The 26,880-nt window shown below is 38.1% G+C and overlaps 3 protein-coding genes across 10 annotated transcripts in view; 2 read left to right on the forward strand and 1 right to left on the reverse strand.

The window, feature by feature from the left end:
* TIAM2 (T-cell lymphoma invasion and metastasis 2) overlaps positions 1-1,256 on the forward strand; it is a 92,917-nt gene extending 91,661 nt beyond the window's left edge. For all 3 annotated transcript variants that reach the window (XM_021391217.1, XM_021391218.1, XM_021391219.1), the window contains one exon: positions 1-1,256. In XM_021391217.1, the coding sequence (XP_021246892.1) occupies positions 1-638 (638 nt within the window). In that variant the 3' untranslated portion in view covers positions 639-1,256.
* On the reverse strand, positions 1,195-26,290 carry TFB1M (transcription factor B1, mitochondrial). 6 transcript variants are annotated; one of them, XM_021391231.1, is made up of 8 exons: positions 26,222-26,290; positions 25,012-25,153; positions 23,421-23,572; positions 21,152-21,260; positions 19,316-19,467; positions 15,188-15,307; positions 4,378-4,505; positions 1,195-2,084 (listed from the first exon to the last, which is right to left on the reverse strand). In XM_021391231.1, the coding sequence occupies exons 2-8, from the start codon at positions 25,142-25,144 to the stop codon at positions 1,826-1,828; spliced, it is 1,053 nt and encodes a 350-aa protein (XP_021246906.1). In that variant the 5' UTR covers positions 25,145-25,153; positions 26,222-26,290; the 3' UTR covers positions 1,195-1,825. The 6 variants fall into 6 exon arrangements, with proteins under 6 accessions (XP_021246906.1, XP_021246903.1, XP_021246904.1 ...); XM_021391228.1 differs by having other exon boundaries at positions 26,203-26,229; XM_021391229.1 differs by lacking the exon at positions 26,222-26,290 and adding an exon at positions 26,170-26,217.
* Positions 6,355-15,178, forward strand: CLDN20 (claudin 20). Its single transcript, XM_021391235.1, has 2 exons — positions 6,355-8,806; positions 10,729-15,178. The coding sequence occupies exons 1-2, from the start codon at positions 8,695-8,697 to the stop codon at positions 11,475-11,477; spliced, it is 861 nt and encodes a 286-aa protein (XP_021246910.1). The 5' UTR covers positions 6,355-8,694; the 3' UTR covers positions 11,478-15,178.

The raw sequence follows: 26,880 nt of genomic DNA on the forward strand, positions 1-26,880 counted from the left end.
CTTCCACAAGGTCCTTGAAGGTACTGAAGAATTCGCCCAGCAGCGAGTGGAATGGTGACCAGGGGAAGGGCACCTTCCAGGACTCTGATGAGTGCAGCCTGAGCAGCAGCACCCAGAGCAGCAGCTGTAACACCACAGAGAGCATACAGGAGCCCAAAACTTCATTTCCTGATCAACACGTACAGAGCTGTGCCTCTGACTTCTCCAATGCTCTCGTCAAAGAATCTGATATTCTCAGTGATGATGATGACGACTATCAGAACCTAAAGAAGGGCAGCCCTACTAAAGACATTGAAATTCAGTTCCAACGGCTGAAGATTTCTGAGGAACCCAATACTGACTCCGAACGAGATCAAGCTGCAGAAAAGGAGGAAGGAGATGATTTCAAGCTGGGAGAACATCCGAAGCTGGTACGTGGCCATTTCTGCCCAGTGAAGCGAAAAGTAAACAGCACAAAGCGTAACAGGGGGACTTTAATGGCAATGCAGGAACGTCACCAGTCCCTTGACAGCCACTCTGATGCTGCAAACTTGGACCTGAACTCTATTTTGGAGAGGGAATTTAGCGTCCAGAGTTTAACATCTGTAGTTAATGAGGACTGTTTTTATGAAGCTGGGGAGAGGCATGGGAAATCCTAGCTTTCTGAGCACTCTATTTAAAACGTTCATTTGAAGTCCACGTAGAATTCAACAAACTTATTTTGCTTTAAAACCAGTAAATTCATGGAAGCCACAGCAAAACTACTATCTGAATTTCTGCACTAGTACATTTTTTTTTCCACAAATACAGCTGTAAAGGATTCTTAAGTTATTTTAATTTATTGTGGATCAAAAATAGATTAAGTTTGCCAAGGTCTGTAAGTCAGTTCATCCCTTTCAAACAATTATTGGGATTATGTAGTATTCTTGGGGAGGGGAAGGACAGCCTTGTTAGTACTTTTAAGTTATGTGGAAAAGGTGCTAGTGAGCAGCAGAAGGAAATGCAGTGGGAAGTAGTGTAACAAAATGAGTTTTTCAATACCATGGGCATTTATTTTCTTTGGTTTTCATTTTTGCTTTATTTAAAGCAGAATTAAGTTATTTGAATGTGTTTTAGTGCACAACAGTGCAGAAATTTCATTTTTGTATGTTTCCAGATGCTGTTTATACTTTATATATATAGTGTAAATACAAAATCAAAGCTTGGCCTGTAATCTTTTATTTGACTGTATTTTTTATTTTCTCTACCAGCCTGTACAGTAAAAGACAAGTATTGTACTTAGCCATGTTTTCTACTTTTTATCATGCTGCTTTTCTCTTAAACTCCCAAGTTCTTTGCTTTTGTTGTATATGAGAAAGAGTATTAGCTGACCTTGAGGCAGTCTGTGCACTTTATCCTCCCATAAGCCAGTCACTTGAGTATATTTATACAAGGCTTTTGTTTTTTAAATTACTCTGCACAGAGGATTTTCCCAGATAAAAAGAGCATAAAACCCCAGACAACATCTTACATGCTACGAGTATGAAAAGCGTTTCTTATGTTGCAGTAATACACTCACATTCATACAAAATGTATCATTTCAAAATTATTCCAACTTAATTATGTATCTCACAACATACCTTGTGCTGGGTGCGTGTTCTGTCCCCTGAAGTGAGAAGAACTGGTAGGCACATTGTAAGTGGACTGTCCTATAACTTTTGTCTACAGCTGAACAGAGCAAATAAAATAGGAAAGTCCCCTTCCCCACTTTTTCTGAAGTTATTTCTTCCATACCTGAACAGATGTAAGAATACATAAATCAACACCTCTAGGTCAACAAGTTAAATCCCAATTCAGTCCACTGCAATTACAGCTCATTTTCCTCTTCAGTTTGTTCTAGCTGTTCACTACTTTCAGGGGAATGCTTCCTCTTCTTTTGCCGTAGCTCTTCTCTGTAATTGTATGCAAAAAGGCTTGGGTCTTCATCACACATTTTCCTGTATGTGTTGCACAGATTTCTAAAGTGCGACATAGTGAGCTGAAAAGGACGCAGAGTTGGGTCAACATCCGCTGCCATCATCAACTGTTCTGTTTTTTTCAAACGTTCACTTTCAGGAAACAAGATCCTAAAGGCAGGGCAAAGAGAAGACAGACAAGTGCAAACAATTCAGTTTCCATTAAGAGACACAAGGTTCTCTTGGGCTTTTACATAATCTTAAGACAGTTCATTGTCTAAGCAAATAGAAACACAGAAAGGCCATTTTTCTGCAAATGCCATTTTTTAACAATGTGGAAGATTATATTTGTACATAGTGCATCAAACACGTGCATGTATGCTCATGATTAATAACATTAAAAAAGAGCTTTGGGTATGGATACTGTCACAGAGCTTTCTTGGACTTAGCCTAATATTTAAAGAGCAATAACAGAGTCAACTTTGTGCAAAGCACATCAGATCCAAACTACGTAACTTTTCGTAACTTTTTTCAGGATGTTTCATTTCAATGGTACAGATATTATTGTAACTTGTCATTAATACTGTAATTCCAATGCCAGAGAAAAAAAGCTGAGGAAGAAAGGAACATTTAATTATTGTTCACATTTTAATATGGGAAATTGTGCCTGAAGCTCTAGATACCATTTTCTTCTCTATCTCTGTTCATAAATAGTCAAATCATGTACTCTGTGACCTGATACGTTGGCATCTCTCTTTCACAATTCCCCAAATCTTAATTCAAGTCATTTTTAATGTCTCTCAAAAATGCATAACTCCAAGTGCAAACTACTGAAAGCACGGGGCCTGCAAAAGGTCAGGAAGGTGGAAAACTGGCACATGGTTGATCTGCATCCCTCAATTTTCAAATTACCCGCTTTTGTCATACATACATCAAACCTAAAAATGCTGTGCAGGTTGCCTTTGACAGGCTAGGAAACAAGCTTGGCATAACTGAAAGTTAGCTCTTGGTGGATACACAGGGCACAAAACTAAAAAGGGGTCTAAAAGAACAAGAGAAGATGGGATCTCTGGGAGCAACCTGATTTAAGGCGCAATGCGCCTCAAGACCTTGATTAAAGATGTCTCCATTATTTTCAGACGTTCCTAGAGCCAAAAATGTTTGATCACCTTTTATACACAGACTATGAAAGGTCTTATACATGAGCGGTAACTCAAATCATGCCATTTTTCTTCCTGGGTGTCATGGTTTAATCTTACTGCCATGTCTCTCTCTGGTCCCAGAAGTTAAACACAAATGTACACTCATTCTATTACCTTGTTTTTACACAGTATCTTTTGTAAGTAATGTAACAGCCCCATTATGCACCAAAGTTGCTCATTTTTTTCAGGTCAGCTAAAGAGTAAGAGGATTTTGTTTCTTAGCTGCGTGTTAGAGCTGAAGTATGATAATCTGTTACGGAATATGTGATGTCCAAAAGTTCAGATTCGCCCTCCTTGCCACAAAAGAAAGTACAGCAGTTCGTAGCTATTTTACATTACAAAATAGCTGTTTTTCTTTAAAAAAAAACAAAACTGGCAAAAATATTCTACATAACACATACATGCTGATTGCATGTGCCTCTTGATTATACTCTCTACTGAAGACACTTTTTCATGAAGACTGTAAATCAAATACAAACCTAGCACTTCTCCATCGAGAAACTGAAGGCAAAATTCAATGTTCACCTTCAAAATAGCAACATAAAGGCCTTGTAGTTTAGTAAGGTGGCAGCCATCCCAAACTGTGTCAAAACCATGCCCAGCAAACTTCACCTATCCGAAACTACAGCTCTACGCCTCTAGTTCCCTAAAAGCTCTGTCACATACTTCTATAACACCCAACACAGGGCTTTTCCCATACCAAGTCAGACACGTATCTATGCTCAAGTTTTTAACAGGATCCCTGGAGAACAGACTGAAGTTTTCCTGCACCAGTTAGAGAACCTAGTAAATTCTCTCAGTGAGACACAGGGCTTTTTAAAGAGGCATTAAGATCTCCATACAAGGGCAAGCACACAAGTAAGAATTTGACCTTTTGACACTATCCCTCCAAATAAGCAAAATCTCCCACAGATCCCATTTTCTCTCCACGGACTGCAATCGGCAGTTCAGAATTCTGAGACTTTCATTTGTTAACTCATCCGACAAATGCTATTGATTTTCAGTTGCTGTTGTTGTTGTTATTTTGTTCCCCTATCGGAGAGACACAAATTGGAAAGATCACCACTTTATCCCAGTAATTTTAACAGCTTCAATTATGCTAACAAAAATGCACAGTAATTATTATATAACAAAAACAGAGAGGCATTCAGCTCCTAATTTTGTCTCCGTTCTGAAATTGAAAGATGCGATGAACTCTGAATGGCACATTTAAATAAGAGCGAATAAAAACAAATAGAGGATTTTTCCTTCAAGTTCCTTACTCAACTCCGCGGCAGCAGTATTTTCTTCTAAATTGGAAAACACTTTGAACTACTTTTTCTACTAGCTCAAACGGCTGCTGTATCTTTGGTTGCACCAATGGCGTGAAATGCACTACCGCCACATCCACCTGCAAGGAAAGACATAACATGAAGGTATCTGGGCAGATGCATTCCTCTGAGACATCATACTTCTGTACAGTTTACAGGTTAGGTGTCAAGAAACAGGCAGAACACAGGAAGACACTGACAGGTAACAGCTGTGTGACAACCACTGTCACAGCACTTGATTTGGCTTAACTTTCAAAGCCCTGGAGTATTTTAGTCTTTCTTGGTTATCTACATATTTCTAATTAGTTCACACGCCATTAGTACTTAGTACTTTTTTCCCCATGGCACTTCCTCCATCCAGCACAGCTTCCACATCATCTGTAAAGTAATTAGCACTTTCTTCAGATCCTTCCACAAGACAATTCTGACATGATACACAAATTAGACAATATTCGACATACAGGCTGAAGGGCAGCTGGAGAAAATTGGTATTATAATTAGAAATCAAAGCCATTCCCTATATATTTTCTGTTGCTCTAGGGCTTTGACAAAATGAGAGCCAAGGAATTACTTTTCAGTATATTAAGATTTTAAAACTCATATCTATTCAAAGGAATGGTAGATCAAAATAAGTCTGCATTCCATTTAAGTGACAATTGAACTCTGTGTTCAGAGTCTATTTACACGGTGTACCATCACCATTAATCCAAAATTACATTTGTTATTTTCTTTTATAGTTCCTAGATCAGCTTGGTTCACAGACCTGCCTCTTCCCTTGTATCTGAAAACAGACTGAAACAACATCCTGCCTTCAATATACACAGATGTACATGCAAAAAACACAATATGTCATGCAGTTATAGTGACATCGTATTATGTAAAAATGTCCTGAGAAATACTTTTTTTTTTTCTTTTTCTTCCTTTTCCACTTTTTCGGTAAGCAAGACTTTTTTTATAAGACTAAGATAGACAAAATTGCTTTAATGACTAAAATATAAAAATGGTTAAAAAGTCACAAGAGCTTATTTAAAGGTGAGATGACAAGTAAAAACCTGACATATAGAATCTGTGGAGAAATGCACATTTCTCCAAAGTAGTTTCTGAATTTCTCCTGTGCCTCTACAGTTGCCGCAGGCCTCTACCTGTCAGGAAGACCACAAGCACACAATGAAAACTTGTGTTCACACTGAACGTCAGAACATTTTTAGCTTTCTGAACAGGGTAAATACATACTTTGCATGATCAACCACCTCCTTGCACAGAAATATCAAGAGCTTATTTTCATGCATGTATGCTTATCTACGTTTTTGTCAAGAAATATAACAATACATTTGCCCCACAAAACTAGGTACAAGAAAACCACTGGAGACCATTTGGGACCTCCTCTTCCCCTTAATTTTGCAGAACCCATCGTAAGTGAGGTATGAAGATGCCTTTGATTTTCAGAGCAGGAGCTGCATTTTTTAAGAAGAAAATTCTAAAGGGTAAGAAAGAAGAACACAGTGTAAACTCTAAGAGAAAAAAAACAGCTCAACTTGCAATCTCGAGGCCAGGAGGCAATAATTTCTGCTTCTGAAAGAAAACAGCACTCCTCAGCGTTTGTTCCACTACAGACACTGTCTTTTTTGGACCCCAGGAAAGCTGCCTGTCACTATAGCGACAGATACAGGGAAAGCTTTTCACTTGTAATTGGCCACTCCTTTAAAATTATCCGAGCTATTTTTCACTAACCTTTTCCATATGCATCAAACAGAGAGTAGAATTATGAAAACCAATACAGAGTACACAAGAGCACTTAAAACACACAAATTAATCTCAGGATAATTTTATTTGTAACACTTTTTTTAACCCACCAATATTTACAAAACAATGCTCAATTCTAATAAAATAATGAATATGAAAGTGATCCTAGCAATAGATCCTGTACGGTCCGTAGTATAACAGCTATTCTCCTCTTACTGTTTTAGCGTACGAGTACAAAGAAGGTTTATGTTTAGTGAGGTAGGAGGAAGACATGACAAAGCACAATATAATTGTCTGTTGCCTTGCTGATGAAATCAATGCTCTAAATCAGTAAAAATTGTCTCCTTTAGGCTTATTCTAACTGTTAGCAACAGAGGTCTCACAATGGGCAATACATGCATCTTGCAACAAGCCTGTATTAAAAGCAAACCCACGTATCTTCTTCCTAGCTGTAATTTTCTTCTGCAAGGAGCTGAAACCCAAGCAGAACATACATACTACACTTCATTAAAGTGGACTGCCCAAGTTTCTAGTGAGATAGCTCTAAAGCAGCAACTCCATGAACCAAGCGTTCAGCAGCAGTGTTGTGTCTGCATGCTACAGACAAACATTTGGTCTCGCACCAGGTACCTTGATCTCACAGCTCTTTTTTTCTGATGTGAGGGTTTTGTTTTGCTTCCCCCTCAGCAAAAAATAACTGTAGCACTGCACTAAGAGCAGTAACATACAACTTCTTATTACCGTACTGGAAAAAATGGAAGTTTCCTTCCCAAGGATACTTAGAAGTTCTCAGTTCTTTAACACAGATCTCCTCACAAGGAGCACTGCTCCAGGATGAAGAGGCACTGGATTATTCATAATTTCTCACATAGAAGTTAGGGCTTCTGACTACCTTACTAACCACTTCTTTTTGATGGAGCGAAGAGCCACCCAGATGAGGCTTTTTAAAGCACCACAGTGAACTTTCCTACACAACCTCATTTCAGGTTAATGAATTCAGAGACGTGTGTGACGTGAGCAGTGTTCTTCCCCTCGTCTGCCATGTGCTATGCATTAAAGCCTCATTTTAATTTGCTATTCTATCATCCAATCAATAGCACTATAAAGGTCCCTTTGCAATTTTTCAAAGTTAAACCTCATCTTTACTACTCTCATGATTTTCATGAGCAAAAAGTTTTACACCTTCACATTTTTTCCAGACCGTTTAGGTTACACAGCACAAGCATTTGCTTAGATTTGCTGTACAATTCCAATGACCATTTCTTTCTACCTATCTACTCACACCTAATCTTCCAGCCAACTATTTCTCCCTGCAGAGACCTTTCCTCTTTACTCTGTGACAGTTTAATTCTTTCAAGAGCATTGTGAGAGCATCACAGATGCCTTCCAAAAGCCTAAGGAAATCACACCATTGTCCACACATTCTCTGCTCCAAAGAGCTCCAAACAAATTTATGAGACACTGCATGCATTTCTGCAGCGCTTGCATATTATCCACTACTTTTCATTTTTACAGCAGCTTATACCAGTTTGCCCAGTATTGTAGAAAGCTCTTGACAAGCAGAAAAATCCTTAAGAACAACTGAATACGTTGTGCCAGAGTGCACGCATTACATCAGCTCAGCAGCTAGTGAATCATCACACTTGTGCCTATCTGGGAACAGAGGAACTTCTCTCAGATGTGACAACTGACAAGCTATTATATGTCACAACGTCTAAAGGGACAAACCTGAGGATGTAAAATATTCTTCACTGGCAAATGAAAATAACACAATTCTATTCCATCTTTTGAAACACAGACACGGACATGGGAAACCAGAACTCAAAACCAGAACCTTCAGTTATGTCACTGCTACAATCAGAAAGACTTTTTTCCCAGCTTTGTGACTTCTCACCCTGACTTGTTAAGGCCACTTCACCAATAGGGAGCAATTACCGTGTAAGCTTCAGAGCACCTTTATTCCTTCATTCTTTTATATATAATGGAAAGGTAACAGAATAAAGGATGACCTACAGAAGGCTAAAGCTACCAAGGACAGATAAGCAAAACCTGTAGATGAATTGTGCTGCTGTTCCAATTAAAAATTAAAATACATTGCATAGTTCTTTCCTAGGAAGTTTAAACTCATAATGAGATTATATGTGATGAAAAAAAAAAAAACCTACAACAAAACAAGAAGAAAAAAACCCTCTACAGCTCTCAGATCAATTTAAATGAATCATATCCAGCCTGAAATTCATAAGTCTATGGAGTTTCTGGATTCTCATGATTTTTCTCCTCCCTTTTAATCGCTGTTGGCAGCTTTAATCATAGCACTTGGATATCGTTACGTGGTTAGCACTAAGAGCCTCCATGTATTTTTCTCTATAATCTCTTTGCTTTCCCTTTCTAAGTGTTTGTCAAACAAAACTCATTAAACAAAGTAGTCCTTTATTCTCTGGTAGATGGAACTAAGAGAGGGAACAAACAACAGTACTGCACTTGCTGTAGAGAAGAGAAAAAACAACTCTCCAAGAAATTTTTTTAATGCATGCCAATGCAGTTTTATATGAGGAGAAGGGTCAGTTCCATTCAAGAGAAACCCTATATTTCCAGGACATCGACAGCGAAGAAAGCATCTCAGACCTCACATCCAGCAGTAAGTGTTACACAAACAGGAATGTACGATAGCTGTATCTTCTACTACACTTACAATGCTTATACTTGAATTTATCATGCCTTTAATTCAGTTCACCCCACTAATTATAAATATTATTATTATAACTGCCATTTGCACTGCTTTGGGTTTGCGTGTGCATGTTGGAGCTGAAATTCGTAAAAGGAAACAATAAAAAGGCTAGCTCGAGGTCCTAACAAGCTCTCCCAGAAGCTTTTGAATTACTTTTGAACTATCAGGAACATGTCAGTTCCTTCTGCAAAAAGGAGATAAGCCATCTTTCCCGTGGGCCCGATACAGAAAACGATACGTATTTGTCAAAGCAGCTTTACAGTCTGAACAAGCTGAAGGGATTTGGAAATAGGCAAGACTTGGAAATAAGGTTTTTAAATAGGTTAGCTGTTATCATATTCACCTTAACTATAATCATTTTATATACACATAAATTTATGCTAGACAGAGTAATCACATACTTGAACAATTACCTGAATTAAGTACAATGTATAAGTTCTAGTTTATTACTAATCCTGCACTACAGAATCAGAATTACTTGATATGTAACCCCACTAACAACATTGATCAAAAGCTTGCTGTCTTATGTATAAAAATATGAAATAAGTGTACAATGCTACAGTGATTTTGTGCTCCACTCTTTTCAGCTGTATCCCCTACTGTTATAGCTTTTCAAAAATGTTTATTGCCAAAGATCAATTCCAACACTATTGCTCATATTTAGACAGAATGTCTGAGAAAGTGTAAGGTCTGCCCTTTGCTTACCACACCGATAAAAAAACAAGAACTGCCTACAATCCAGCCCCACTCTAAAGGCAGGACAACTTTTCTAATCCTCATCACAGGTTCCAAACTGTGGACTTCCAAACTTCTTCTATCTCTACTATCCCAATGGTCCCAGCGATGTAACGGCAACAATTCTATCTTCACAGGTGCTTCCTACCAACATAGGAACGTTGTGTACCAACGTTCTAATCCACTAAATGAAATTTGGCCTTTAAAGCAAGAATAGTATTTCTGTTTTTAACAAATTTTAAAAAGTGCCACCGTGAGGCAAATTTGCAGATTATTTCAGATAGGTTTCTGATTTTAAAAAATGCTCTTACACAACTAAGTTGTGCCATACGAGTATTAAAAACAGTATTTCATTTTATAGACAAAAGCACATCATATTCACTCCTATGAGAGATTTGCTAAGACTACTGGTCCATGCTGAGGACTGAGAATCACTAAGTGAAAGTAAATTAATTATTCAGATATGTTACATATGTGACTTAATTGTGAAAATACTGCAAGAACTAAGCACCATCTGACTCACCTTCAAAAAAAAAAATTTGCTAACAGTTACTGAAGAAAAGAACACCAGTATTTAAAGAGCTGAAATAAAGGGTTACTTGGAACTGTAACTGACAGGTAGTATCATCAGTGCTCACTGCTAAAAAACAGTCAACAGGAGTTGCAACTACAGCCGTGAACACACTTACAGAAGACATGCTGTGAGTACACTATATCTTTCACTGCAATACTCTTCCACAATGGCTGATAATCTGCGAGTTTCTAGCATTCCACTTACAATGTGCAGTTGTCCTGTAAGCCTGTAATCTGCATACTACAACTGAACACCACTCTGGTAAACTACGTTTTGTTTGATGGCTTGCAATCACGTATGACAGAGCAGCTCCCCCTCACAGGCAATGCTAAAACACTGTCCGTTTGTTATCACTGACAGTCAAGTGCCTTGCATACAGCTGCTCAGCTGCTCTCATCTGCTTGCAGGGTCACATTCAGTTACTCATTCACACAGCTCTGATTTTAAATGCAAGCTTTTTTTGTTTGCTGATTTCTTTTTCTTTCTCGCTGCACTTCTCCTCCCCCTCCTCTCTATCCCACAGCCAGCTCCAGCCTTGGCTACGAAGCTACCAACCAGTTGCACGCATTTACAAGAGAGAAGCGGGCAGACAAAAGGGGACAGCAGATAACCATGGCATCAGCTGGTCTGCAGTTCTTTGCTTTTATGCTGGCTTTGTTTGGCGTTTTTGGAAACATCGCAGCCACCTTGCTACCGAACTGGAAGGTTAATGCAGATGTTGGTTCCAACATCATAACGGCTATAACACAGATGCAAGGACTGTGGATGGACTGCACGTGGTACAGCACCGGGATGTTCAGCTGTACCCTGAAATACTCTGTTCTGTCTCTCCCCGTCTACATCCAGACTGCACGAACCACCATGGTACTGTCTTGCATCCTATCAGCCTTTGGGATCTGCATTACTACAGTTGGGATGAAATGCACAAAGTTGGGAGGGGACACCGACAGCAAAAGTCACACTTGTTTTGCTGGAGGAGTCTGCTTCATTCTCGCAGGAATTTTTGGATTAGTACCAACATCTTGGTACACGAGAGAAATCATTTCCAATTTTCTGGACCAGACCATTCCAGAGAGCAGCAAACATGAACCGGGAGGAGCCGTTTATATAGGATTCATTTCAGCAGGGTTTCTGCTTGTTGCAGGTGCGATTTTCTGCACTTCCTGCTTTAAAAAGCAGCAAGGAGCACGGATTTATCCTCCAAAGCAGCAGCATCTCCCATCCGCAATGCACGAGAGCAATGCAGGTTACAACCTGAAGGACTACGTGTAAACACAGTTGTTTCTATCCACTGAGGATCTTTTTTATTGCTAAGTGTACTCTGATTACTTTAAAGAATGTATAAAACAAATTTTCTTCCATCTGGGCTGTAATTATATTTACATAATGTATTTTCTTAGTGGTATCAGCAAAAAGAACAGGATAGGAAACAATGCTTGAGTCTGCTGCAGAAGTTCTTTTTTGATTGACTTTTCAAACCATTCTCTTTGACTTTCCTAGTAAGGTTTACTGAAGAAAAATAAATTATTGCAGCATAAGCAACAGTACATGTAATGTACTGACAGCTTGTTACAGCAAAGATGCTTCTATTTAGTAAATCAGGCTACTGGTAACAGAACGCTCTATATGGTATTTTACCTTTTTCTTTTTAATTATGATGTAAGGAAAAGACCCAACCGTTCTATGTCCAAGAAGCCCAATTCAACAGTTTTTAAGTAATGGACACATCTGCCTTTCATTTTCTGTTCTAAGTTGTAACTAGATTTCCTAAGCAACAACAATAAAGGGCAAAAAAAAAAATAAATCACCCAATACAAAAAAAAAACACCAACAACCAAACCAACAATAAAAAACTGTACTCTCAACCTTAGCTGCACAGCATTTGCCTATCAGGAAGGTATCATTCAGATGTTGCCAAAAATGTCTCTCACCCCCTGAACCGCCACCTGCTGTGGATTTCATTTATTATTGTTAATCAAATGCCGGTTGGGCACTCTCCAGCTGCTCATCTATCACCACACAATCAGTGTTAGATGCGAGGAGCAACACAACTGAAATGTAACTGTGACTACGAAAACGTCTGCAAACTGTAATGTGGGATACAAACTATTCATCTGTTTACATGAAAAATCTGGAAGCATTTGGCTTACAGCTACCATTTACTGCCTTGAATTTTTCCGGCCTTCTAAAAGAACCTTCTAGGTGCTTTTAATTATTCCACCAAGGTATGTTTCAGGCCCACTCCCAGGCATCTTATTAGCATAAAATGTAACATATAACGGTGATAAAGAGAACGCTACTACGCTTAAATGTATTTGTTAACTCTTTTATTTTGATCTCTTATCTTAGACCCTTTAACCTCTTCTTTCAACGAACAGATTTTGTTTCTCATTGGTCATTGGCAGAAGATGTCCTACTTAAACATTTCACTGAATGAGAGTCAGACCGATGCCCATTTGTTAGCACAGGTAAGAGGATATGATGCAGGCCCTTAAATTTAGGACTATTACAATGCTGGACAAGTCTTTCAACAAAAGCAACTGCTATTTCTTTTGTACGTTTATATGCAACTTTCAGTTCTCATGTTATTACCTCCAAATTCACAAGAACAGTATAAAGTGATCATAACATTATCTATGGAATTAATGCGTTGGAAAAAATAAATCTTCTGTCACAGCATTTTAGAAAGTCAAACGCTTTATACCTAATAACATAAAAAGTCTTTGTTCTAGCATCTGCATTCTCTGAAAGAAACTTCAAACTTCATCTTGCTTTTATTACAGCTATTACGTAGCCATTCTGAGTTTCTTATCTATTCATCAGGGAGCTTCCTTTGTACTATTCCTATAACTTTTATCAGCAGTTACTTAGTACTGCGGAGACATAACTGAGCAAAAAGCCAATTTTCCTTTGCTTAAGACAGAATGCTGTGCAGCACCATCTTGTTCCTTAAGACAGAAGCCCATTATGACTCAACATCCATAGGTATTGTTAAACTATTATTCATTCACTGAGCAAATGAGGTAAACAACTCGTTTCCAGAAACCATTCTTCTCCACCTTTTGAATGGGGGCCTGACATGACACTATGCTGCGATCACTGCTAACGCATGTGAATGAAATCTAAAACAGGAACCAAAGACGTTTTTACATAAGAAAGATGTAGTAATTGTAAACTCCAAGCAAAATGAAATATTCTTCAGTTATACAAGCAGCACATTTTTCTTTTTAAAACTTCACACAGAAGTACCTGAACTTGTTTGGACACCAATGAAATAAAAATCAAGCACTGCATTATTCACAACAGCTGCAAGAGCTTTCCAAGGAGGCAAAGGTTCTACCAGCAACAGTAACACCTCAAACCATGTCAGTCCACCCCAAAAAGAAATGAACAAAACAGAAGATCAAGCTACAACAGGAGTTAGAAGGAAACAAAGTGTCAGGTCTGCCTGAAAAGCTTGTATTATCAGCCTTTGCAATATAATTCATATTTGCTGTAAATCAAAGAAACATATTCAATAAATACATGTTCAAGTTTAATGGTACTGCTTTTTTGAGAGGTACTTATTCAACTAAGCAACAACTGATTATAGGATTGGCTCATACTGAGACATTTGTCACACATCCATGAGTTCTCTCCCCCTCTCAATCAATTAAGGCCTATTCAATACAGGAAAATGGAAATTTTAGTTATAGCTACCCAGTGCTGAGACACGGATGGCACAAGATTTTTCACTATAGCTCTTCTATGTTCTTGTACAGCAACCACAAAATTGGAATTTTGGCCTTACTGAACACTACTTCACATACTTAACTGTCAGATTAAAATCATCAAAATATTAAAAAAAAACAGCTAGAAAATAGCAAAACAAATACAAACAAATGCAAACAAAAATGCAAAGCAAAAAAATTAAGTGCCATATGAATGGTCATTTTTCTTCACAACAGACTGCTGTCACAAATATTAATGCAACATGTCTGGACAGTTACTTGCTCAAAAAAAGAATTCTATACCATCATCAGAATATGCACAGATATAGGCTGTAGAATTCACTGTAATAGGAGAAAGCAAATGACCTTCTATAGGTTCTCAAGAGATATGCCTGAGGAGTAACAAGACCCACAGAGAGATTGTGACAAAGGGAAAAGATGATTTAATAAAGAGCCAAACCAACCATTTTAAGACAATCTTTCAGAAGCAGCAAATAGATTTCCATGTGTACTTGGGGCAAACAGATCCTACTTGTTGTCATGCAAACGTTTTTACAAAAAGAAAAAGAAAAAAAAAAGAAAGATCTGCAATCAAAACGCAGTTTAATTTACTCATTCTTGTTTCCTGTAACCCTAAAGGATGTATTAAAAGAATAAAAAATAGTAGCAGGAAATAAAATGACAGCAAAGACACTGTTCTTCTCTCAAGAACAAACAGGAGAGAAAAAAGATGGTTCCTTTTTTAAACAGGGAGTGGGATGTATGTGACTAAGTGGTACAGCAAATATGAGGGAGTTCAAAATGCTGAAGATGAGTAAGGTGAAATGCACAGACTACAGATGTGGTAAAAATAGAGATCTGTGGCATTTGAAAAGCTTTTATTAATCAGGGTCTTTCAGAAGACCCAACAAATTTTCCAGGCACGGTCTTAAACTGTCTATAACAGAAAATTGTAAAATAATTAGCTTTTCAAAGATGCTGCAATCCTAGCAGACTATCCTGTCACTAAATTTACATCTCCAGAAACGAAACACCCAAAGAAGTACAGTGATCTTGCAAATAGACCTGAACATCAAAGCCAAGTTCTCAGCAACCAGAAAGAAAAGCATCTTCTTGAGCCATGGATGCTTCATTTCATGTGTATCACATCATCATACTTAGTAGTATGGAGATGCTGAATTGAAGCACCCAACTGCTTTCCTGTCTGAAAATCAGATGCATTGCCTAACTGAAAAATTAATAATAAAATCAGAAGAACATAACAAAACTTACATCTGGCTTTGGAACAAAGGCTTGGCCTGGAATTACAAAACAGTTCTCAACAGTACAGAGATGCTGAGACATGATGGACAGTCTGCTACGTTGCTTGCCTCCTGTATTAGCTGTGAGCCTCTGTTGAAAAATCAAAACACATGAATCAGTGAAACTGAATGGACAATACTGTCAATTACATTAAAGCTTGATTATCACTACAATTGAAGATAAATTAAAAAAACCAACTAAATCTTAAGAGCTCACATCAGAGTTTATGCCCAAATCGTCTAGAATTATTTTCTCCTGTATAATACCATTTCATCATGATACCATGCTAATTTACAACCTCAGTCCTTCAATCAAATGCACATGGAAAGGAGCTCCCTGAACTTCTGCAGAACTTAATAAATGTCAACATAGTTTTGTATGGGAACATGAGAAGACTAAACCACTGCGACTGCAGAATTTGAATCAAAACAGTGCTGGCTGATACTATTTTCACATCCTTTCCTTCTACTGTTTTTTTTTTTATTTTCCCTTTCTTCCAAAATTAAAGATCCATAAACTCAAAATGAGATACTGAAGAAAATGTCTTTGTTATAAACTGATCTATGATTACTACGTATGCAAGGAAGTCTAATCTACTTAAGTTTAGATACCTAACAATACAAGCATTTAATACTTAAAGTTCAAGTTAGCAGTTCTCTGATTTTCCCAAGGAATTTCTCACAAAGGTTATCAAAAAGTCACCAGACAAAAGAGGTTTTCTACGCTTCACAAGCTGGCATGAAACATGTTCTGCTTGTTTTGCTATCAAAAACAAGAGTTAAACACAAAAAGCTCTCAGTAAAACCCCTCTTGCATGGTGGAGAACGTTACAGGCAACAAATGAATTCTGAAGAATTTTGAAGATTTCTTATCTTATTTATCACTACCTTAATTTTTTAAAAAGGAGCAATTTACATATCTAATAACATCTATATATTATATGGCTTCATGTGAAATCCATGCTGATGAATTCCTGCCCAAACTATATCAGAAAAACAAACTAAACTCGCTGCTTTAATTTTTCTTTTTTTTTCCTAATTTCCAAGGAGTCTAAACAGCAGCTGAAGTATTAGCTTGGAACAAATATTTTTCAACAATTTCTCAGAAAGCAAACTCAGTGATTCTTTTAGCCTACATAAGCATTTAAAACTACCTTTTATTGCTTCAGAGGAAACTTATTAAAAATAAATAAAAATGTGGAAAAAAAACAATTAGAAAGTCTAACAACGCAATCAGATGCGCACTTCCTTAACTCTGCAATGGAAATGAAATGGACAGCACTCAGAGTTCTTCAAATGCCAATTCAAACAAGCCAGTCTACTTTCCATGAAAACAAGTCTCAGGCGTAGCTCCCGCCTTTCAGTTTACAGAGGGAATAACTTAAGAACATCCACCTCTGGGCAATAACATCTTAAATAACTTCAATCACATCTGCAGGAACGTACCTGAGTACGGCACTTCACAAAAACGCTAGGAATATTACTTCTGTAACCTGAGCTACTCAGGTAGTTGGGTTTTTTCTCCCTTAGCTCTCACAATTTTCTTTGTTCCATTACATTATGTTACCCTTCCACAGAACTCATGGCATACACAACCAACACTTTCTACAGTATTTAGGCTCTTAGCTTACAAAGGATCAGTGAGGATATCAAGCTTTTAAGAAATTTTCCTTTCAGATTAAAAAAAAACAAACTTATTCACTGATATTTTATGTATTATTTTCTACTGTGTTAAACTGTTCCGTATTTGTGGGTACTGAATATGCCTGTAGTTGCCAAATATCAATGGCTAAGCTACTTCAGAGTACCACAAGAAAGTTTTGATTACCATTCTTCCAAATCATAAAACAAAATAGCGTATCCCAAAAGAGCATTCATTATGAAAACACAAACCATAAAGTATGAAATTTTTGCATCAGTGGAAGCTCTGTGTTTGAATAAGCGCTAGAACAGGAATCAAGATGTCCCAGAATGTAAAGTCAACAACAATTAACACTGATTAATTATACAGTCTTGAACATACCATTCCACTTCCTAGTGTTTTTAACTTCTCAGCTTTCTAAGTACGAAGAATTTAAGAGTGCATGGCATTTTGCATCTCATTTGAGCTATGTTGGGTGCAGAAGCACTATAATCTGCAAGTCACCATCAGCGTACGCAGCTGGTTACAGCTATATAAAGTACAAAGTCCATTTATGATCTCAGCACTAGGCCACTTTTTTCACTTGCTGTCACAAGTCTTCGTTTATTATTAATCATCACTTTGCATTTTCTATCTTTGTCCATGAGCCATATTTTACAACAAGGTATAATCTCAGATGACATGAAGTCCTTCTGGAAAACAGAACAGGATATTTTTTAAAATGTCTGAGCTCAGAACTGAATTAAAAAACCCGGCTCATTTCATAACAAACGTTTGTCCCTTGTGTTCTCTAGAGCCATCTGCTGGAAGAACTTCAGTACTTTTCTTGAAACTCAATTGCAGAGCTAAAGCAGTAACAGCACAGATTGGTTTTCTATGACCTCAAAATGACAGCAGACATGCCACGTGCATGTATAAATAATTAATTTGTGTACAGTAAAAAACAGAGTAAAATTTTACTTTTATAATTTTCATTATAAAAGCTTAAAATTAAAGCAACACAATTAAAGCAACATAACACATTTAGGTTGCATAGAGGAAACTTGTTATTTCCTATTTCCAGCTGATTAGATGGAAATTCAATCACATAGAATCACAGAATTGCAGGGGTTGGAATGGACTTCAAGAGATCATCAAGTCTAATCCCACTGCTAAAGCAGGTGCCCTACATTAGATCACACAGGGAGGCGTCTAGAAGGGTCTTGAATATCTCCAGAGAAGGTTACTCAGCCTTTCCTCATAGGGGAGATGCTCCTGGCCCTTTATAATCATTGTGGCCCTCCACTGGACTCCTTCTAGGAGATGCCTGCTCTTTTGAACTGGGGAGCCCAGACAGAACTGGACACAGTAGTCCAGACATGGCCTCACCAGGACAGAGCAGAGCGGGAGGATCACCGCGCTCAACCTGCTGGCCACGCTGTTTTTAACGTACCCCTGGATACCATTGGCCTTCTTGGCCAGAAGAGCACAGTGCTGGCTCATGGCCAACTTGTTGTCTACTGGGACCATGAGGTCCTTTTCTGCAGAGCTCATCTCCTAAGCTGTACTGATGCAGTTTTCAGGCTGACACACAGTTCCTCTTTTTTTTAAAAACAAACAAACAAACAACAAAAAAACCACAGCCACTGGAATCTGGGTAAGAATCACAGAATCACAACAAATCTCCATGCTTATGGTATGGTTCATGCAAAGGCAAAAGAAATAAACTGTTAAAACTGAAAGCATTCTGGGCTAAGTCCTCCTAATATTAATTTACCTAATTTTAACACCAATACGTAGCAAATCAATTTGGCCTTCTTTGATAATCTAACTACTGAGACATGGTAAAAACCTCAATTTGCTCTTGAATTTGCTGTGACAGAACTCAAATGACGTTTTTTTTTACTCTCATAACACTGGCAGAAATCCATTCATAATTCTGAAATCAAGTCTTGATCAAACCAGAGTAAGTTTCCATGGCCTCAACCAAGCACTCCCTGTGTTTGAAGTGTTTAGCATTATTTCCAGTTGTGCTTAACGTCTTCCAAATTTGCAGTTTTTCCTTATTTCAAGGAAGGCATTTCTCTTTCACCCAGGGTGTTTCGTGACATTATTGAGATGTAAGGAAAAACAGACTGATTAAACGGTGCATTAATGACTGTGAGAGAAGGAAGGTAGTTAAGGACAGAAGAGCGCTGTGGAATCTACTAAGGCTGAAGAAATCAGACTTAAAAAACAAACAGATTAAGCATCTTCAGGAGATACATCACTCCATAAGAAAAAAAAAAAATCATGTGCCAAGCATTAAAATTCATAACTTACAAGTACATAAAAAGAAAACTGAACCAACATTTTCCTTTTTTTTTTTTTTTTTTTTAAAAAAAAAACAGGCTACTAAGATTGTCCTTGTATTAAAAAAAAAAAATGTTGTATCATCTTTGCCATCCTTAAAATTTAGGGAAAACAGTAACATCTTACCTCTGCCACTTCCTTCTGAAAAGTCAGTGTCATCTGTGTCCTTCCATAAATAAAAGGTCCATCTCTTTTGGAAACATTTTCAAGCCATTTGATGATTAGAGGAGTTGAAACACTGAAGGGTAGATTTCCAATGATATGAATATTTGGTGGCTCTGTTCACATTTAATGGGGGAAAAAAAAAAAAAAAACAACTGTCAAAAAGTTTTGGATAAGATCTGCCACGAAAGAATACTTACATAAGAAACATATGAGCCTATCAATCTAAACTTAAAATATAAAAACAATTTTTATTGTGCCACATTAAAATTATGCCTTTCCACTTATACTCGTCTTACACTGCCAAAACTGTTACTGCTCATGGTAATTAGCTGCAGAAAAAAAAAAAAGGTTAGGTTTGGTTCACGTTTACATTAGAATAAATTAGTAGCTTTCAGCTGATTTTCAGCTGATCAATAGATTTCAGCTGAGCTACTCCAGAATACCAGAAATACATAATTTAGACATTTCCATTTCCATTCAACTATGACTATCAGATACAGAGAAAATAGCCACACTCATTATGCTGTTCAACATGTTTTGTCCCAGGGGCTTTGAAGACTCAGGGGAGTCAAAACTGCAAGTTGGCTCAAAAGAAAGAGAGATCTCTGTCTGCAGAGTTCTATGTGAAATCAAAAAGCTGTAACTTGTACAAGATAGCTCCTTAGCCATGCAAAGTTATACGTATTGTTCAGTTCTGCGTTGCATCAATGTATACGTTATACAACAGAAAGCAGGTATTGCAGTAGAGGTGGACAGAAGAAAGTGCTGCCGTTTCTTAGATACTGCAGCATCTATTTACACGGATGGCAGACGACAACATCAAATTCAAGCTGGGTTTTAGGCACAGTTTACTTATTATTCACTTTCGAGGCTGAGATATTTCTAGGATATTCGTGATTTTTCTCAAATACCAGAGACAGATAAGTGTATTTCTGAAATCTACAAGTATTTCATATTTTCATATGGCAATAGTAAAGTGTATCTTAGTCTAATTAATTAGTTGCAAAGACAACAGTGACTTATGTGTACATATGTTCAAGAAAGGTAGATTTTTAAAAGCCATACTACACCTTCATACACCCATTTGGTCAGTACTGTTTTGTGAATCTTTGCAACAGAGCAAATATGGCACAGAATTTTCAAGGTGAATATAAAATGGCAGTCTTTTATGTCCTAAATAAGAGATGTGTTTACTGTTCTTTAGGCACTGCAGACAGTGACTCTACCTTAAACAAAGAGATCTGGAAAAAGGACCTCAGAGGTCATTTCCAATTTATCTGTTAAACGTTTCAAAACGAAGGTGAAACTAAGTCACAAGAAATCAGATTTGAAAATAAGGAAATCTCTGATTAGATTCTACTTTTGTCAAAGGTATACAGTTGAAATCAAAGCAGTAAGAAAGCCCACTTTTTCAGAACACATTTCCTAAAAGCTTCAAAGAAAATTACAGAAATTCTTCAGTGGAACGATGTCAGTGGCGGCTTGTCTTCTTCCAAGGAGAAAGAAGCTGGGAAGAAAGCATACAATTTGGTTTGCTTTTATACTTCCCAAGAGTTGCTAATATACAGTCATGATACCCTAAGGCAAATAACTGCAAAGCTTCTCAATAATGTTGACTGAAGTGAATGTCACACAAATTCCGCTCTTTCTTAAAAGAGAAAGGTGATTCTCTAATTGTTTCCTTACCTTCAAAATGCTCCAGAAGAGAGCAACGCAAGCACTGAGTGAACTCCAGCTATACATCTGCACTTAACTCAGAAGCCTTAAAAAGATACCAAAATAAGCCCAAATACTAACCATCCTCCCAGTTCCTCTTTAAGTGATTTGGAAAAGCCTTCTCCATCTTATACGTCAGAATATCTCCATGAACAATGCGCACTTTTCCTGGAGCTGCTTCAGACAGCATCTGTTCATATATAAGCAAGTAGAATTTACAGTGAATATAAAACACCCTGATTTTCAGCATCATCCACAGCATGAGCAAAACCTCTGCTATATATTTTTCTTCAATATACAAAAACAGTAACAATTAAAACTGAGCACTTAAAAACTGTTTACCTTCAACAAGCAAGAATTAGTGAAAAAAGTTCAGTATGTATCTAAAACCTTACTATTCACAGCTGCACAATTCCTAATAGGGAGTTTAAACCTGAAAAGACTGACAAGATTCTCTTCAACAAAGACAATTAACAAGCTCTACACTATTAACAGATTATGAAAGTAACAAGTTTTGGAAAGCTTTTGGATCTATTACAGTATAACATGTTCCTGCCCACGGCAGGGGGGTTGGGTGATCTTTAAGTTCCCTTCCAACCCAAGCCATTCTATGGTTTTATGATTCCACGTGATTTAAGTGCAATTATTTTCAACAAGAAAAACAAACCTAACCACAACTCCAAATCACTTAATGGGTTTTCCAGCATTACATTAGCAACTATATTGCATACAAATTCACTAATCTGCTGTGATTTGTCAAATTTTTCTTTGAAGCCATTCCAAGTGCTGAAACAGGATGAAAGATAATGTAAGATCAATGAACTTAGAAAACAGTAAAGAGGAAACCAGCAGCCACCTACACAAAGGATTATTAAAATATGTTCTACTGTTTTTTAATATTAGTTTCCATGTCAGAAGGAATGCAGGTTTTATTTAGTATCGTACTTAACATAATTGAGAAATGCATTTGACAGCAGAAAAATCACAATTCTATACTTGCAATTTGAAATTAGAAATTGAGGGAAGTCACTGAAACTTTCTTCATTTTAAGGCCAACGTGTGCAACTAACATGGTTCCAGGAGCTCTTATGCATCAAGTACCTGAGCTGAGTAATTTTCCGTTATGCAGATCCTCTTGCTCTTCACATACAAGTGAAAGGGCATGGTTCAAAAAAACTGAAAATGGTCTTCCTGGAAGAATTGTAATTCAAATTACTCTCCAACTGAGAGCACCGTCTCTTTCCTCATAAATCTTTCCAGCCTAACAAGTATTAGGGCATATGGCACAGGGTGTTTGTGATTCTTTACAAGTGAGACAATTGACAGACTCTCAGCTTGTGTAAACTGTTACTCTGAACACATATGCTCTTCACTATATTTCCATTTTGCAGTAAAGAGGATCCCAACTTCAGCTTTATGATAAAGATCACAGGCAGAAAAAACAGTGAACGAAAAATGCTGCATGCTTCATATCAGTGTCTTATAAATACCTAAAAAGACATTTATAAAACAACAAGTGGGGACTTGTACTTAATTTCTGAGATCTTCTGTTAAACAAATCAAAAAACTTTTATGGGCATTCAATTATTGATAAAGCATTTCATAAGGAAACGGGAAAAGAAAGAGGTAATATGACCTATATTATCATAAAAGAAAGACTAATTCTGTAATACATCTTCTTTGGACAAAAAAAAACCCTAAAAAACAAAAACAAAAAAACCTGAAGACACTTTGGCCACTGTTTTTCTTGCTAGGTTTATACAGTCAAATTCTAGAACAGGAAATTTTAATAGCAATACAAGTAGATGGTATTTAAGAAATGCCCCAATGAATTGTGAACTTACATCAGCTACAAAGAAAGGAGCATAAATTTAAGTGGGCTTTTTTTTTTTTTTTGAAGATGTGAAATAAATGCTTGTTTTATTCTTCTGTATCCGAATGTAAACCTACGCTGAACTGTTTTAACTGGAGATACATGCTCACAATTTTATAAACTTTATGGCAAAATTATTAGGATTAAAATGAAAAATAAGATCAAAAGACAACAACTTTCAAACTACTATTTCATGGATAGCCTCTTTAAAGCACCTGAAACACCCCAACATTAAAAAAAGAAACAGACAACCTTTATTCAATTGCAGCATCAGATCAGGAAGAGACAAGGGGTACTTGTTATGACTAATTAATTGCCATAGCACATGTTTTCATTTCAAGCAAATGATAGCTCTGATTTGAGCTAAAGTACCAAAGCTGTTTTCAATGCTCCAATCTAAGTAAAGACACTTTGAACCTTTCTATGTTCTTAAAATGTTCACACGTACATTTACATGAATCATTCTGGAGTTGATACCTGCAATCCTGGAATAAATCGAGTATCTTTTTCAACCAATAGGAGTTGTTCAACACCAGCATTGAGAATAGACCTGGTAATTCCTCCTGGCCCAGGGCCCACTTCGCATACATGAGCATTTTTCAGCTTGCCAGCTTGTCTCACTATCTTGTCTGCAAGACAATAAGAACATACTAAGCCTTTATTCTCCCAAGGATCCGGCTTACTAAGATAAGCACACTTGCGCTCTAACAATAAACAATGAGTTTATCTCAGAATAGACACAAACAGTGACACATCCCACTTACACAATCACATGTCTGCTAGATACTGCTTTACTGTTCCAGTGTTTAAAGAAAGGCTATTTCCAGTTTAGTGTCTTTCACGTACCTTGATGCTCATTACAGAATCAAATAAAAGGAGAATATTATTTTTTATCTGTAAACCAGCAGTACTGTTACTCCTCCTGTAAGTAAGCACTCAACAACTTAAGGTCTCAGTACTTATCTTTATAAAGGTATATCACTACAGAACACCTGTTTTAAGGAAATAAGATGCAAAAAGGATATGGGAAAGTTCTAACAAGACTACTGTACACGAACAGAAAGATACGACATTGGAAGTCATTACAGATTAGCAGGAAAACAGATTGTAAAAGGCTTAAAGTAAGGATTAAAAACATAACTAATGAAACAAAGAGATTCGTAGGAAGCATGGAGTGGAATGCTAAGGGAAACTATGCTGCTCACTCTACACGTCTTCTAAACATGTAACAAAAACAAGAGATTCTGAAAATCTGTCTAATATAAGGTTTTACTAAACACATTCAGACATTTTTACTCCAGTGTAAGAGTCTGGTTATTTGTAAGACGGAATAGTTTTATATTCACGTTCCTAATTTTTATCAGCTTGAATAACAACATAGAATAGAATCATCAGGTACATGAAGCTACACTGCATTGACTGCTGCAAAACCCAGCCACCACTTGGACAATAAAGAAATCCACTACAAATTGCACACTGCCATCTTTGTCAGCCACTGCTGAGTTGAAGCTGCAGAAAACTGAATTGTAACTGGTCTGAAAAGCTACAAAATTTATGACAGACTGATACAACCAACCTTCCTAAATACAGCATGTATTATATTAAAATACAGGAGTAACAGTATTTGTTGTTATTTATAATAACCTGAAAGAAATCCTTCATTTTTGAAGCAAACATATAAACTCAACTCACATGTAACTTACCAAAACTTCGCAACGCTTTGATAATTCTTGACATTTCTTTTTAAATGACAGTACTCGAATGGAAATGGTACTACACAGGCTTGGAGTTTTGCATTGAACTGATATTTTGATATTGATCCTTTATATAGAAATATACCTAAAAATTATTCTGTAAATTACTCTATAAAGAAACACTTTTTCTAGGAATTTACAAGCAAAATCAAGCAGTCTAAGCTAAAAGAGCTTTCAAAGATGTCTCTTGATTGTCATAAATTGGACAGATGTCATCATGCAAACATCATCTCCTTAGCTAGAAACAAGATTCTGATGAAACTCAAGATACATACTTTATAATAGCTAAAAAAGCATAAAATAAAATATTTAACCTGTCAATCGCAAGTCCAGCAAAAAATTCTGGGATAGTTCTTTCTGTGCTCGAAGACGAAAAAGCTTAATGATCTCCCCCACCGTTGGCAGAGGAGGCAAATGGAAAGCAGTGGCCTTTCCTGCAGCAGCCATCGGACGGAACTGGGGAGACACCAACAAGATGGTTCTGGCATTCACAGCGAATTCACATGTCAGAACTCTATGGAGCTTACAAACCAAGAGATGGTTTACAGATCATTAGACAAATGCTGGATATTACCCACTGGCATTTTCACTGTTGGACACAATGCTTGTAGTAAGCATCTCTTTGTGGGAGCTGGGCAAGAGATTCATTTGGCAGGTTTGCCAAAACACCAGACAAAACAAAACCCTCCCATGACTGTTCACTTTCAATCTTTCCTTACTTTTTAACAATATCATAGAATGTCTTGGGTTGGAAGGGACCTTAAGGAACATCAAGCTCCAACCCCCCTGCCACAGGCATGGCTGCCAACCTCTGTATCTAATACTAGACCAGGCTGCCGAGGGCCCCATCCAACCTGGCCTTGAACACCTCCAGGGCCGGGCCCCCACAACCTCTCTGGGCAGCCTGTTCCAGCACCTCACCATTCTATTGGTAAAGAAATTCCCCCTGATATCCAACCTAAATCTCTCCTCCTTCAACTTAACATATAATTAAGGATTGCCTGTTTGGTTCATGGTGTTATGTAAAGCAAGAACATATCTTACTGTCCATGAAAAAGCATTAAAAGAATTCACTGCTAAGTCACCTGCTCCTCTAAGCAGAGTTAAAGACAGGAATTGCAGGTGTAAGCAACAACACGAACTAATTTTTAAAAGATTTTCCCCCCCGTTCACCAAGGCAAACCACTCCACCCCCGGCCCAGGCCAATCCTTTCAGCCCTTGGGCCCAACCAGCCCCAAAGTCCCACAGACAGGCGGGGCTCCATCAGGCCCCGCCCCGCCCTGCGCGGGGCCACGCCTCTGCCCTCTCCCCAAAGGCCGGGCTGCCCACGCGCGCCATCCGCAAGCGTGGGTAGGGAGAAGGGTGAGCGAGGGGGGAAGCTAAGCGCCGCACGGGGCTGCTGCGCGGATAAGCGCTGCGCTGCGCCGCGCCGCACACGCCTCATCTCCTGCAGTGAAAAATGAGATCTCACGAGCAGCACGCAAGCAGCGCTGCAGTTTCTTACGGCGTACGCGGCAACTGACCCGGAAAAGGAAACGCCTCTCCGCCCTGCGGCCTGTCCTGCCAGCGCATGTGCTCGCGCAGCGCCCTGGTTGGCGCTGCGGCTCAGGGCAGCGCTGCGCATGCGCCCCGCGGTGGGCGAGTTCCGAAGGTGTTCCAAGTGCGCATGTGCGGGTGGGGATGAGCTGTTGTGGCTATTGGGTGCGCGTGGTCGTCGTGCGGCTGTCTACGAATGTTTGGGTCTGGTCTGTTCCGTGTATCTGCGGAATAATTTCAGATTAGGGTCAGGATCTGTGGCTTTCGGAGCTGTGTGTGCATTGTTGTCTGCGTGTATATTGTTTGAACGTTTTCCGGCGCTGCTCAGCTGTTCCAATGCCACACTGCCCTCTGAGTAAATTTCCACCCAACAGCTAATTTAAACCTATGCTCTTTCATTTTAAAGCTATCGCTCTTTGTCCGTTCACTATGTTCCTTGATAAAGAATCTCTCTGCGGCTTTCTTGTAAGTCCCTTTTAGGTGTTGGAAGGCTGCAGTAAGCTACCCTGGAGCCTTCTCAGTGCTGAATAACCCCATCTCTCTTAGCCTGTCTTTGTAGGAGAGGTGCTCCAGCCCTCTAATCATCCTCGTGGCCCTCCTTTGAATTTGCTCCAGTATTTGCTGTTACTCCAACAAGTGGACACTT

The sequence above is a fragment of the Numida meleagris genome, chromosome 3 (genome assembly GCF_002078875.1).
Source record: "Numida meleagris isolate 19003 breed g44 Domestic line chromosome 3, NumMel1.0, whole genome shotgun sequence".
Classification (NCBI taxonomy): domain Eukaryota; kingdom Metazoa; phylum Chordata; class Aves; order Galliformes; family Numididae; genus Numida; species Numida meleagris.

Coding starts and splice junctions, on each gene's coding strand:
- CLDN20 (XM_021391235.1), top strand. CDS start 8,695: ATGCATGCCAATGCAGTTTTATATGAGGAGAAGGGTCAGTTCCATTCA. Junction 8,807..10,728: donor CTCAGACCTCACATCCAGCA/GTAAGTGTTACA, acceptor TCTATCCCACAG/CCAGCTCCAGCCTTGGCTAC.
- TFB1M (XM_021391231.1), bottom strand. CDS start 25,144: ATGGCTGCTGCAGGAAAGGCCACTGCTTTCCATTTGCCTCCTCTGCCA. Junction 23,573..25,011: donor GCTGGACTTGCGATTGACAG/GTTAAATATTTT, acceptor ATTGTCTTGCAG/ACAAGATAGTGAGACAAGCT. Junction 15,308..19,315: donor TTCAGAAGGAAGTGGCAGAG/GTAAGATGTTAC, acceptor ATTTTTCAACAG/AGGCTCACAGCTAATACAGG.